The sequence below is a fragment of the Paramisgurnus dabryanus genome, chromosome 18 (assembly GCF_030506205.2).
Source record: "Paramisgurnus dabryanus chromosome 18, PD_genome_1.1, whole genome shotgun sequence".
In the NCBI taxonomy this organism is placed as follows: domain Eukaryota; kingdom Metazoa; phylum Chordata; class Actinopteri; order Cypriniformes; family Cobitidae; genus Paramisgurnus; species Paramisgurnus dabryanus.
The window spans coordinates 17,959,478-17,973,717 of NC_133354.1; the positions used below are offsets into that span (position 1 = coordinate 17,959,478).

The 14,240-nt window shown below is 37.5% G+C and overlaps 2 protein-coding genes across 2 annotated transcripts; both read left to right on the top strand.

Annotated features, from left to right (window-relative positions):
* The first annotated feature begins 1,257 nt into the window (after positions 1 to 1,257).
* On the top strand, positions 1,258 to 5,097 carry LOC135776880 (N-acetyllactosaminide beta-1,3-N-acetylglucosaminyltransferase 2). Its single transcript, XM_065287796.1, has 2 exons — positions 1,258 to 2,261; positions 3,188 to 5,097. Exon 2 carries the CDS (start codon positions 3,191 to 3,193, stop codon positions 4,526 to 4,528), a length of 1,338 nt encoding a protein of 445 aa, XP_065143868.1. The 5' UTR covers positions 1,258 to 2,261; positions 3,188 to 3,190; the 3' UTR covers positions 4,529 to 5,097.
* A 1,146-nt stretch (positions 5,098 to 6,243) lies between these two features.
* Positions 6,244 to 14,202, top strand: sart1 (spliceosome associated factor 1, recruiter of U4/U6.U5 tri-snRNP). The gene is made up of 20 exons (XM_065287095.1): positions 6,244 to 6,772; positions 6,936 to 6,990; positions 7,097 to 7,152; positions 7,266 to 7,392; positions 7,504 to 7,609; positions 7,701 to 7,778; positions 9,743 to 9,842; positions 9,980 to 10,122; positions 10,493 to 10,699; positions 10,836 to 10,945; positions 11,026 to 11,168; positions 11,302 to 11,426; positions 11,985 to 12,149; positions 12,240 to 12,350; positions 12,552 to 12,639; positions 12,735 to 12,825; positions 13,189 to 13,324; positions 13,408 to 13,497; positions 13,622 to 13,743; positions 13,995 to 14,202. Exons 1-20 carry the CDS (start codon positions 6,517 to 6,519, stop codon positions 14,011 to 14,013), a joined length of 2,328 nt encoding a protein of 775 aa, XP_065143167.1. The 5' UTR covers positions 6,244 to 6,516; the 3' UTR covers positions 14,014 to 14,202.
* Positions 14,203 to 14,240: the final 38 nt, after the last annotated feature.

Consider the following 14,240-nt stretch of genomic DNA (forward strand, 5'->3'; position numbering starts at 1 on the left):
CAATGCATTCTTTGGCACCTTTAAGAAACTTGAAATGTTCTTTGCAAGATTCTTCCCTTTATTTTTAAGAGCTTTACCAGAACTAGTGTATTCAAAACCAGTGCTATCAGTTTGGAAATTATATGTTTGTTACAATCTATTCAATCTATTCCTTGCCCACCACTGCATCTGGCTATGGTTATATAAGTGCTGGTTACTGTGTTTTGAGCTGTGATTTCACACCCTGAGGGTTTGAATCAATAGGCAGCATGGCCTTACAGGAATACTAAACATAATACGATGCTGTACCTTTTTGGGTACATTACTGTACCTATTGTGTATCTTTATGTGTACATTATACCTTTAGGGTATAAAATTGTACCCCAAAAGGTACATCATTTTACCACTTAAAAAAATCTGTAGAAATTACATTATTACTGGCAGGTGTTTGCCAGTAACTTGCTGCAGATCTAAATTGATGTTATTTACTGGCAACAGTTTGTCAAAGTTAAAAATGAAAATTAAACAATAACAAGCCTTACCTTTACAGAAGCATTCTGAGAACCAAAATCTGTAGGAAAAAAACAGAAAAAGGTTAATGAGGATTTCTGTTTCCCAGAATGCTTTACATAAGGCTGTTATTTTGTAGTTTTTTCTGTAAAGATAAAGACTTGTTAATGTTTAATGTTTATTTAACTTTGAACAAACTGTTGCCAGTAAATAGCATAAATGTATATATACAGTAAGGTACTGCAAACAGCTGCATATACAGCAAATTTTTTACAGTGAATGTGTTGTATACCAATCTAGTGCATCTCTCTCTGGGAAAGAACAGAGCTCAGTTTCCATTGGTGCCCTCATCACAATCTGATTTATGCTCAGTGTCAGAGAGAGAGAGAGAGAGAGAGAAAGAAAGAAAGAGAGAGAGAGAGAGAGAGAGAGAGAGCTGACAGGTGGCTGTCTACTGTCAGTGTCTGGTTCAAAAACTTATACAGCACTGGTGCTATAAGAGGAATGAAACTATAGGGTTTGACTATACTTGTGAAGGACAAATAAAAACACCACAAATATACATAGTCGAAGCATCCCTATGTGACCACACCTCTGAGACCAAGTCTATAATGAGATTAGGAGCATTAAAGTTTTTAACCATTTATTTCACATTGATTTAAATCTTTGACATAACTTTACTCAGTCAATATCAAGGTTATATTTTAGATTTATAGGACGATTTCATGTAAAAAAAAGCAGTAAATGTGTATGTATATGTGTGTGTTAACTAACTGAGAAGCCAGCATAAGCAATATGCTTAGCACTGCATTGCTGATCCTCAAAATCAACCTTAACATTGGTGGAACCTGATGAGTCAATGCAGCAGCTCAGTCTGGTGGCGTGACTAAAAGGAGAAGCATGCAGTTCATGGTAACACTGTACAATAAGGTTGTATTGGTTAACATTAGTTAATGCTTTAGCTAATAATAACCTATCATCTATAGCATTTATTCATTGTATAGTTCAAATTAATTGCAGCATTTACTAATACATTAATCAAAAGTTATAATTTAGTTTTTCAGGTTAACCAGATGTACTGTACATAAATATATTTTAATTTTTTCAAAGGTTAAAGTTAAAATAGATCAAACTGGAATGGAAAACAGGGGCAAATAGCTTATGAGAGACGTGTATGTGCAAATCTTTATCATCTGATTGATTTTTACTGATACCTGATACTGAAGAAAGCTTACTCTCTTTGCAAGGCACGTTTAGATCTCTCTAGAGTCATCCAACATGTTGCTCAGCAACACCTTTTATTTATTTATAGGCAACATAAATGTTCAAGCTGAATGCACAGAGCTCAATACTGTAGCAGTGAAAAACATACTGACACATAATATCTGAGATTTACCCATATAAAAACAGGGCATATGCAAAATAGCTTTCCCTATAATATAGATGGGTGTGGCTTATGTGCTCCAAATCACCTGTGGCATGCAAATATTGTCATTTAGTACCTGCACCTGTGAAGAGATAAGAGGCAAATTTTAATTTAAAACACTGCATTGGCAAAACCAGGACGTAATGGTTCGAGGAAAAAACTATTTCATTTGTTTACTTCATTTACTTATTTCAGGAGAGCACAAAAGTCAGAATGAAAAAACATTGGGGATCTCGGAGGACTGGTGAAGGAAGGATGTTACGGGAACTGCGCGGGGAGAAAATTCCAGATAAGTGATAGGGTTATCTGAAACCATCAGAAAAAAACTGAACTTCATAATTTAAAGGTATTATGAATGATTTCTCTATTTAAAAAAAAAAAAAATTAGATACATCCTTTTTTAAATGTAAGCTATTTTACATAATGTGTTATTCACTTAAATAGATGAAAATCTAAAGATTTCTCAAAATGAGACTTTTACTATGGGAATTTTTAGTAATTGGTTACACTTTACAATATTTGTTAACATTAGTAAATGCATTACTGTAGCTAACATGAACTAACAATGAGCAATATAATTGTTCAACATTTGTTAATATTAGTTAATGCCAAGGCAATTATGTTAGTTCATTGTGCATGTTAACAGATTAAAAAAAATATGAAAAGATAAACTTCTGAAAAGATAAACTAAGATAATTAAATGCTGTAGAAGTATTGTTTAATGTTCTAATAACTAATACAACATTATTGTAAAGTTTTACCAAGTCATTTATTATTTATCAGGCATTTCTGTTACATGTGAAAACTGTGCATGCTTGAGGTGTTGTAATGTGTTAAAGAATATGTTTTTTTTAATAGAAAAATATTTTCCTATTGATCAAATAATTTAATTCAATTGCTTCAAAGCATAGGACAGAAAACATGAAAGTTATAACTGAGGGTGTTTTTCAGATTAGTGTACTCTACTTATCTCAGTATAAGTGTTACTCCAGGGAAAACAAATGAAAGTACAGTAAGGAGAGATTTTCATAGCAGCGTAAATGTTGTGCGTGATGTAAATATCACGGGCGGTAGGATGCCGTGGACGTTGCTCAGTCAGGTGCAGATAATGAGTCTCATGAGGCAAAGCCATGGATACTGAATTCATCCGAGACGCCATTCCGGTGGTAGAAGCCCTACTATTGAACACAAATCAAAACAGCTTCTGAGGTTTCTCACTATTTGTAATTCAAAACTGCATTTCCCCACTCAATTTCTTCCATTCCTTTCCAGTCCATGGCACGCTCTAGATGCAATGGAAAGATCTTATGCCTGTGTCTCTTGCCTTGTGTGATGGTAAGCCACCTGTTGGTGTACATCATGGTGTCCATATTTGTTGCCGTCTCCTACACCCCTCCTGTTCCACAGCTGCCACTTCATTTCATCGCCACTGGAGCCTCTGACAGCTCGGAAGATCTAGCATCCCATCCAATTAACCCCTTCTGGAACCTCCAACCAGAAGAAGGGGCACTGTGGAACCGCCTCCAACACATTTGGGACAGAGAACACAATCCTATACTGAGAGGTAACGTGACAAGGCCCATAAGTCCGAGATTTGGCACGGCACATACCCAAGAGACTAGGAAAACGTCTGTTTGTGGACAGGATGAGATGTGGGCATCACACTTGCATGACTTTAATAACCTACCTGAGCAAATGAAGGATTTTGTCTTGTCCATGCACTGCAGGCATTATCCAATCCTATTAAACCAACCTGAACTGTGTGCCGGGGAGGACATTTCAACAGAGACTCCTTTTCTCCTGATGGCGATTAAGTCTCAAGTCGGAAACTTTGAGAACAGGCAGGCCATAAGAGAAACATGGGGGCGGAGCGGCTGGATCCAAGGAGACGGTGGAGGAAGAGTCTGGTTCGTACGTACCATCTTCTTACTCGCAAGGCAAGACACAGAGACGGGCCCTCACCCGGACCTGGGTGCCCTGCTGGAGTTGGAGAGCAGGAATCACGAAGACATCCTACAGTGGGATTTCAGAGATACTTTCTTCAATCTAACCCTGAAAGACATCCTCTTCTGGGACTGGCTTTCAATGCACTGTCCTCATGTCCACTTTATTTTTAAAGGAGATGATGATGTGTTTGTCAGGACGAGAGCTCTCCTAGATTATCTAAACCAACATGACGATACATTACAAAAGACAGACCGAAACAAAACAAAGCAATCGGATGATTTCGTTATGGGGGATGTTATCGCCAATGCCTGGCCAAATCGGCAACCTGGTACTAAATATTACATACCTGAAAGCTTCTATAAGGGAACGTACCCGGCATATGCAGGAGGTGGGGGCGTGGTTTACACCGGGTCTTTGGCCATGCGTTTACGGGAAGTTTCTCGGTGGGTGAGTCTGTTCCCTATCGATGATGTTTATTTGGGGATGTGCCTTCATAGACTCGGAGTGTCTCCCACTCATCATTCTGGTTTCCTCACCTTTGACCTTCCGGAGGACCTGCGAGAAAAGCCATGTGCGTATCATAATGTTCTCCTAGTGCATAAACGCTCCCCGAAAGAAATGCTAACACTGTGGAGGGAGCTACGAGTTCCACCCCAGGGGTGCTAAAATAGGATGTCAAGTAAGACTGATATGGAAAGAATAATTTGTTTATTGTTTAAGGTTTTCTACCACAATGTATTTTTATGCAGATTGGGGATTTTTATTTGCATAAAAAGTTTGAATGTTATGTATAAAGAATTTTCATTATGAAAGGATCAAAATATGAAAGCAAGACAGTAAATAAGCTAAATACATGGGAATAAAGCCATGGTCACACTAGACTTTCAGCGTGTAATATGAAGACACCTGCATATGGGCAGCAACCAGACATATCAGATCAGAAGTGTTTATTTTATTTACACATTGCAATGTGCTTGCACTGTTATGGTTGCTTTTATTATTATTGTACAAAATAGGATTGTGTGATACTGTTATTTTCGCTGTGACGTAGAAATCATTACTTAAACATTGGTATTCATGTGATTTTAATTCTCTTCACCAAACCTGATCTTTGGAACTTCGGAAATACAGTTTTTTTAAATACAGTTTTTTTTATAGTAGGTTTATGGCCTAAAACAAGTTTTCCCAGAGCTATTTATTTGATAACTTAGTAGTTGACAAAAAATTGATCTTCATACAGGACTTTACTAATGCTTCATTACAAAATTAAACCTTTACAGTTCTGTGGGTTCTTTGTACAGTATGTAGTGCTTTTTATCTTGTTAAAATGTAACTGCAAGAATGTTATATAAATAAAATAAAATATATATATATATATATATATATATATATATATATATATATATATATATATATATATATATATATATATATTAATTTATCTGGACAGCATTTTGGAGATTATAATGTGCAGATGCTCTTTAATAAAAACATATCCTGACATATTATAATGACCTGAAAGCCCCATAGACAGTCATTTGGATTGCTTTTTGCCTTGTGGGCCTAATTATAGCCTGATGTTGTTGGCTGAAATTAACAACAACATCAAAGGCAAATAATGAATATTAATGAATAGTGATAGCAATAATGAACATATTTAATTTGCTAAATAATTAATTTTATTTGACATGTCGACTTAGATGTTTATGATGTTTTGATGTATTCATCTGTTTTTCACAATAGTAATTAACAGTAGTTTTATTATAGTTTTTGAAATTTCATAGCATTTTTACTTATTAAAAAAAACCTCTGTTTTGCTGTAATTTCTTTTGAATGACTTAGTGTATGTTTAATATAATTAGTGTATATGTTTGTGTTATTTATTTATATTTAATCAAATCATTCATCTTCCAAATGTATATTAGTAACTATGCCAAATGGAGCTTGCACATTCTCAAGTAGATTATGTACAGACAGGATTGAAATAAAAAATGTTTACTTCTCCAGTTAATCTGTGTGTGTATTAACAAATATAAATAAAACTTTTTTTTATAAAACTCTTGATATTTCTTGATATTTATTTATTTAAAGTGTATTTGAAATGCAGATGAACCACATAGCCTACATACAAATGCAAGTCAGACAAATTAAAAATATAGATGTTAAAAATGATGAAAAACAACAATATTGTCAGTGGTAAATAACAAAAAATATTTAGATTAATCTTAAACGCTTTACATATTTAGTATTTGTGCATTTGTAAAGCATATCAATATAAATATAGAGTTCAAAACTAAAACAGCATTGCACCAACAGGACAGTATTATTATTATAAAGCACAGCCCTCCTCCATACCATTAGTTGGCGCTGCAAATCTAGCTCAGTCCATTTAACACGGAAGTGAATGACGACCGGGCACCGCGTTTGTCTTACGATTGTGTTTTTGCTGTCGGTTGTGTTATTGTGCGCAAATAAACACTTAAAATGGATTAACGACAACCAGGATCGCACATTTTTATTGTCAATAGTACGTGTTTTAAACGTTCTGGTCATTAAGATGGATTAGTCACTGTTTGCCGTGCTAGTCGTTTAAAGTGCGTTAGAGAGCTCTGAGACGCAGTTTATTTCCTTCAACAAACACATACAAACTTGAAATGGGTTCATCCAAGAAACACAAAGAGAAGGAGAAGGAACGGGATCCAGAGGATCGGCACCGCGAGCACAAGAAACACCGACACAAGGACCGAGACAAGGATAAGGACAGAGAGCGAGAGAAAAGAAAGAGATCCCGCTCCAGAGACAGAAGCGGCCGGGCCGCGGAGAAAGACAGTCGCAGTAAAGCAGACAGGGGTAATGGAGAACCACGAGTCAAAAAGGAGAGAACAGATCCTACCTATGAGGACAGTAGTGGTGAGTGTGCTTTTTTGGGTATGCTATCTTGATAGGCACCATAAGATGTTTTTGGGACACGTTGTCATAGTACACCTGTGGCTCGCTGTTGGTTCTGTGGCTTGCAAGAGATGTCAATGTTTGTATTTATAATTTGGATGGTACTAATAATTGTGTGTTGCAGAGCCTGGTCCAAAATCTGCAAGTGGTGATGCCTCGCTCAGCATTGAAGAGACCAAGTATGTTTGTCTTGCATCCACATTTCTGTCATTTAAAAATTTGGGTTTAATGTTTCTGTACATCCAAGACATTGCGGTGAAAATGTCACTACTCTTTCTCTTATAGTAAACTAAGGGCCAAACTGGGTTTGAAACCCCTTGAACTCAATGAAAGCAAAAAAGGTAAGGTTTTCCTAGTCACATTACATCAAATGTCAATTTTAAATGTATTTTGATTGTACAGCATCCAACTTAACGCATTTGACCTAAATCTGTTTTATTTGTTGGTTCCTCAGAAGCTGGAACTAAGGAGGAACCCCTGGTGGCTGAGACCATAAATCCTGTCTACATCAAACAGCAGGCTGAGATGAGAGAGAAACTAGCTGCTCTTAAAGAAAAGCGTCTACTTAATCAGAAACTAGGGTAGGATATGGTTAACATCGGCTACAGATAATAAAACTATTGAATATTAATTTTAGTCAAGCAATACAAATACAATATAATACAATACAAAATGTTTTTATATGTATTCAGAAAGGTGAAGACACTTGGAGACGATGAACCATGGCTGGACGATACAGCTGCTTGGGTAGAGAAAAGTCGCAAACTAGCCAAGGAGAAGGAGATGGCTGAGAAAAGGGTATGGATAAAGGAAACAAGCAGTTGCTTTGGGTCTCGTGTAACCATATTTGGCTTTATCTTTACCTTCTGTGCATTCGTTCTTCCATCAGGCAAAGCTCCTGGAGGAGATGGATCAGGAGTTTGGAGTGAGCAATCTGGTCGAGCAGGAGTTTGCACAGGAAAAGAGGGTGTGTGACCTAGTTTTTACAACATATCGCAAAAGTTTTTACACTCTCGTTTGAAAAAATGAATATATCGCAAAACTGCAATTTATTTTTTTACATTTACAGGTCACTTGTCGTGCATAAAAGTCACATGATCATTCTATATAGGGCTGTAACGATTAATCATGCAAATGCGCGTTTTCTCAATGAATGAATTTTAATAAATTATGGTGAAATCCCGGCACATCCGAACGCCAGGGGGCACTCCTGTGCAGAAACTGCCTTTGTGCCACAGGAGTAGCATTACAAACGCTATTCCAGGAAATGTCTACAGGAATATTTAAATCGCTGTTCTTCAAATTGTTTCAGGTATTTTCATGATTATAAAGAATATTTTGAATGATTTTGTTTAACGAGTGTTGCTTTTTTAAATGCATGTTATAAACGACGCCGATTGATAAGGACTTCCTACTGACCAAAACGCCATAGTACACGCACAAGCTGCACATGAAACAAAGAATCGCAGCCTTGCGATTCAAATCGATTTCAGACAGGCATTTTTATTAGGACACGCGATTTAATCGTTACAGCCCTAATTCAATATAACCTTCCAGAAACACCTCATATGTGGCAACTTTCAAATATAAGAGGCTTTTCTTGCCATTAAAGCTCACATAACACATGCTGTTTCTGCATTTCTGATGTTAATCTGGAGTACCTATAGAGTTGTATGACATCCTTTATTTTTCCGAAGAGTCTTTAGTTGAATCATATTTATAAAAGAAAGATTAGCTTTACCAAATCTTTCCGATAACGTACGAAAAAATGAAGAAGTAGGAGTTATACCGCGGGAGGAGTGAGTATGAGTCATGCAACACTATACAAAACTGTTTAACTTATGATTCACTACATGTTCGTGTCATTTATATAATATGCACGCGTCTATTTCCAACAAAAGACAGAAGTCTTACTTACCGCGTGCAACTCATCATGATCCGGTTGGGATAATTCACCGCATCAAACACACACGCAAAACTCCGCTGCTACCCCGGATAATAAACTATATCCATTGTTTTCATAAGGCTGGATTTCTTCTCCTTACATTCATCTTTCGTGCCATTGTTGAGTTTTGAAATTAAGCAAAGCTGAATGGCGTGATAAGATGTTTGCAAGCTCTAGGGTCTCCCGCTGATTGACGGGTGGGCGGGGTTTTCCGGGGGAAGTGCCCATATAAAGAAGTGATGCGCATAAAAAACCCCAGAAACGTCAGTTGGACCTGTAATCGAAAAAACTTTCCGAAACTTGTACGAACCCTGGCGAAGTGCATTCGGCACAGAAATACTCTGAAACATGTCCAACTGCCTTTTTGACACTTTCCCTACGTTTAGCATGAGGAAACAACTCTATAACTTTGTTAATAAGTCAGAATGCTTGAAATACCATTGAACCTCCCCTTTAATGCTGGGATTACACACCTGCATCTCATTTAATAAAAAATAGCTAGTGCGGTGACTGCGATACTTAAACCTACCTGATTTTTTGAAATTACGTTTTACAAGGAAAATTTAAGTTTTAGTCTGATTACATTGATCAATGGAAAGGGGTTATTTTTGGATGCCAGTCAACTGATGCATTTTTATTAAGCCGGGAGTATAGTTTGTTTTTTGTGGATGCGAATGTAGGCGCGCGGTCGAACACACACAGCCTTGCAATGTATAGTTTATTTGAGTCATACGTGTACACAGACGTTCAATGTGTGCGCATTGTGAAAAAATGTAATGCATCTCGTGGGCTACTTATTACATTCTCGTGTAGGTGCTTGTTGCAACCTACGCATACAATGTACATGGGCTTTTAAAAATCCAGCGGTGCGCATGCAGGTATTGTTGCTGTCTTGCTCGATGTACTCATGCACAAAAAAAATAATTCTCAGTAAGGTTTTTAGGCCTGGTTACAAGCTTACTAACCAATTTATTTCTATAAACTAGGATTCATATCGCTCGCATGATCTTAGAGGGCTTAAAGTTCAACACAAGGTGGATTCTTTCAGAGAAGGGGAGACAGTGATCCTTACTCTAGAAGATAAAGGTAAGATGATCCCAAACAATTTGCACCTGGTATGTTAAAAGTGCATCTCTTACTATAGTAAATTCACTGTTGAATTAAAAAAGCAAGCATTACTGGCATTTCCCACTCACGGTTTTCTGTGTGGGTGATTTTCACAGGCGTGCTTGAAGAGAAGGAGGATGTGCTGGTGAATGTGGGGCTTGTGGACAAAGAGAAAGCAGAGAAAAATGTAGAGCTGAAAAAGAAGAAACCTGATTATAAACCATATGAAGAAGAGGAGAGTGTGGATGACATGGTTACTGTAAGCTCACCTATTACTTTTATTTACCACTCATTTCACCTTGTTCACTTGGTGTCATAGGTTTTTTCCCTTTTCCAAGTCTTTTGTAGTTGATATCAATGCAAGAAAAATTCGTCCTTCTAGTTTTGATACCAGAGCAAAGACTGATATAAACATGAATTTGTGAAGTGCAATTCATAACTTTTTTTGCTTAGGAGGAATAAAAATCAGAGGAAGTACATAAAATATTATTGTTTAAAACTACCTTTCTAAACAGAAATAGCGATAGAGAGGCAAACATTACAGATTGCAGCTTAATATTGATATAAATATATAAATGTAGCATTTAAATAAAAACATCACTTGTTTTTCCTCTTTAAATTCTTTCCAGTTCAAGCAGAAATCTGTGCTGTCCAAGTATGATGAGGAGATCGACGGGGAGAAGAAGAAGAGCTTCAGGCTGAGCACTGGGGGTTTTGTGGGGGGTGAGAGAGAGCGTGAGCTGCAGGCCATCAGAGAGAATCTGCGCAGTCAAGCGCAGTCTCTTGACATGCCTGCGCTCATCCTTGCCACTGAATACTACACGCCACAAGAGATGGTGAGCTATATGTGTGTTTAGGGCTTTGTTCAGACAGATAAATGAACAGCTTTAATTTCTTAAATTGTTAAAGAAGAGTGGTTGCCAAAGTTATTCAGTTTGCCTTTTTCACTTTCTTTGTTATTTGTGACATCAGGTGGGCTTTAAAAAGACCAAACGCAAAGTAAAGAAAATTAGAAAGAAGGAGAAAGTTGGGGCAGATGAGCTGTTGATAGATGACACTCGCAGCTCAGATTTCGGCTCCAGGTAAATAACACCAAAAATTATTTGACCACAATCAGATGTCTCAGCTTTCTGATCACTCCAAAACTGTTTCTTACACTCAGGACTCGAGGTCGAGGCAGAAGAGAACGAGATGAAGAGGAAGATGAGCCAAAGAGTGTTGCTGTGGAAACCAGCAGCAAGGCGGCTGATGTACTACTGCAGTCAGATGACATTAGAATGGCTGACATGGACATTAGTGACGATGGTGGGAAAGCTTTATCGTGTCTAAAGAACCATTATATTTTAAGACATCGGTTTCTATCCAAACCAGACAATGTCTCATTAAAAAGGCATCACTGTTGTCTCTGATAAACATTGCTTTGTTTTTTCTCTCCCAGAGGACTTTGCTTCTCCAGAACCTGCTGGGATAGAAGAAGATGAAGCTGAACAGGAGCTCCAGAAGCAGCTGGAGAAACAGAGGAAACTCAGACAGAAACAGTTGCTCAAAGACTCAGGAGAACGGGTCAGTGTTAGTTTTTCCAGTCATCATTCTCTACACTTGTGCATGATTTTTGAAAAACAATTTGGAAAAGAGAGTCGAGCCGACTACCAAAACACACATATATCCAATCAGCAGTAAGGGGCGTGTCTACTTACCGACATCGTTGCCAGGGTTACGTATGTGTGGGGTCGGTCTATCAAAAGAAGGGTCCAGATTTTATTGGTGTAGGGGTGTGTTTGTTTAGGTGATTTCAAAGGTCAACATTGGCTTTCAGAGATCATGCACCCTGCCTTTAACCCCGCCCCTTCAGATGTTATAAAATTTTGAGCAAATTCTGAGATAATACAATTTTTGTGAATTACTTGATAGAGATCAGTTTTAGAGTTTCTCAAAATGTACACAGAGTTTGAACTGTTTGCCCTAAGGGAATACTTCCAGGTTTCATAAGTTGGGCAGGAACGCCACTTGGAGGATAATAGCGGAAATACAGATTGCTGCAAAACTCGTCATTTACAGGGAAGCGTTTTCTCTTAAATGACAAGTAAACTTTGAAATTTATGCATGTGTTTTGCGTTCCAGGTGATTCAGCACATAAAAAGACTTGAGTCGGCAGAAGATAATGACAACGACCCAGACAGAAAAAATAATATTGTCTTCAATGCCACCTCTGAGTTTTGTCGCACTCTCGGTGATATTCCAACTTACGGGCTGTCAGGCAATCGAGAGGACCAGGAGGACATGATGGTACACGTCATCCCAACCCCTCACACTGAAAATATGTTGTTTCACCTGCTGATCCTGATTTTTAATGTTTAATTTTTTGTGGTTACACAGGACTTTGAAAAAGATGTTGAGAAAGAGGGAGCTGGTGACGCAGACTCGGATATGGATGACACTGTGGGCTGGAGCACCGTTAACCTGGATGATGAGCAGAAAACCACTGATGTATGTCTTTTAATTTATTTACCCATTTTAATATCAGGATTATGTTAATGTTTATGTATAGTTGGCTTACAGCGCTGTCAAACTGATTTTTTTGGGGGGGTATCAAACCTGTGACCTTGGGGTTGATGGTGCTGCTGTGCTCCACCAATTGAGCTACAAGTTACTATAAAACGTTATCTTAATTCTTGTTCTGTGTTATAGTTCGCTACAGCGTCTACAACTATTCTTGATGAAGAGCCCATTGTAAAAGCTGGTCTAGCTGCAGCTCTGCATCTGTGCAAGAACAAAGGTGGGATTTCAGTCACATTAACTGGAAGATGAAACACCGTAATAAATTATTTATGGATGAATTTATAAATGTTTTCTTTTTTTAAACCCCTTTAGGGCTGCTAGATACACAGATGCAGAAGATGGCTCGTGTTAAAGGTCCCAAAGCTGCTCTACCTAATGATAACTACTGCATTGAAGACAAAATGTGAGTAGATGTAGCAGTAATGTTTTTTTTTTATTAAACAGTTACATGGATAAAAGTTAAATGTAATGAGTAAATAATGCATAATTACAAGCGATTTATGAACTTGTTTTAAAATAATATTACTCTGCACGTCTTTGTGTAAAGACAAAGTAACAAGGACATCTTAAAGGTGCACTGTGTAGATTTTAGTGACATCTAGCAGTGAGTTTGTGAAATGCAACCAACGGCTCAGTCCACCACTCAACCCTCCCTTTTTTAAGCACATAGTAAAGCTACAGTAACCACCACAGGACAAACACCTCGACATCTGACGTATGTAGTTTTGGTAAGCTCTTCATTAAAGCTGAGATGTTGCCTTCACAGGAATATTGACGACAAATACAGCAGGAGGGAGGAATACAGAGGCTTTACTCAGGATTTCAAAGAAAAGGATAACTACAGGCCAGATGTCAAGATCGAATACGTTGATGAGTCTGGTCGCAAACTCACGCCTAAAGAGGTCCGTATATGTTCTGCTTCTCAACCAGTTGCATTTTTAGATGCATCAGCACTTCTTCAGATCTTATGTATTTTCTCCTACAGGCTTTTAGACAGCTGTCTCATCGTTTTCATGGAAAGGGTTCTGGCAAGATGAAGACAGAACGGAGGATGAAGAAACTAGAGGAAGAAGCGGTACGTTTTGGTGATATTAATGTCAAGTGTGTGTGTGGAGATTCCACAGGACATTATGGGATTGTTCACGATGACCTATCGCTAATTCAAGCAGTCAAGTTTTTTTATCTGGTTGTTTCCACAGCTGCTGAAGAAGATGAGCAGTAGCGATACTCCCCTGGGTACCGTCGCTCTTCTGCAGGAGAAACAAAAATCCCAGAAAACTCCTTATATTGTGCTGAGCGGCAGCGGGAAGAGCATGAATGCGTATGTGTTTATACAATATTCCCCAAATGCTGAGGAATTTTAATAAACGTACCATTAAATTTTTAATTATGTTATCATAATAACAGGATATGCATTATTTAGGAGTATTTTTAATATACTACTTTTTTTTGTAGTTAGAATAAAACTTTAATGGAATTTAGGTTTAATCCATCACATTATGGCTTATCTTTCTTTGGCTTTGTTGGAGTTATATCCTGATTTTAATACGTTTTGTTTATCTCATCTCACAGGAATACCATTACAAAATAAACCTGGAGTCTGGAGCACAAAGACAAAGGATCTTACACTCAACTCTTGCATTTTTAGCCATTTCTTAAATCTGTTGCACCTAGTGATGTATATACAGACATTGCCTTGTGTGAACTTATATCCTGTTTCTTGATTCAAGCAATTTTCTGTAAAACTTTTTTTTGTGGTCATTAAAAGCTGTTGCGATAACACCAGTCTGACTTTATTTATTTATTTTTGTACATCTA

What these genes read in the sequence shown, in the direction of transcription:
- LOC135776880 (XM_065287796.1), top strand. Translation starts at nt 3,191, where the DNA reads ATGGCACGCTCTAGATGCAATGGAAAGATCTTATGCCTGTGTCTCTTG.
- sart1 (XM_065287095.1), top strand. Translation starts at nt 6,517, where the DNA reads ATGGGTTCATCCAAGAAACACAAAGAGAAGGAGAAGGAACGGGATCCA. An exon ending in TACCTATGAGGACAGTAGTG is followed by an intron (nt 6,773 to 6,935) that starts GTGAGTGTGCTT and finishes TGTGTGTTGCAG; the next exon opens with AGCCTGGTCCAAAATCTGCA. An exon ending in GCATCTGTGCAAGAACAAAG is followed by an intron (nt 12,640 to 12,734) that starts GTGGGATTTCAG and finishes AAACCCCTTTAG; the next exon opens with GGCTGCTAGATACACAGATG.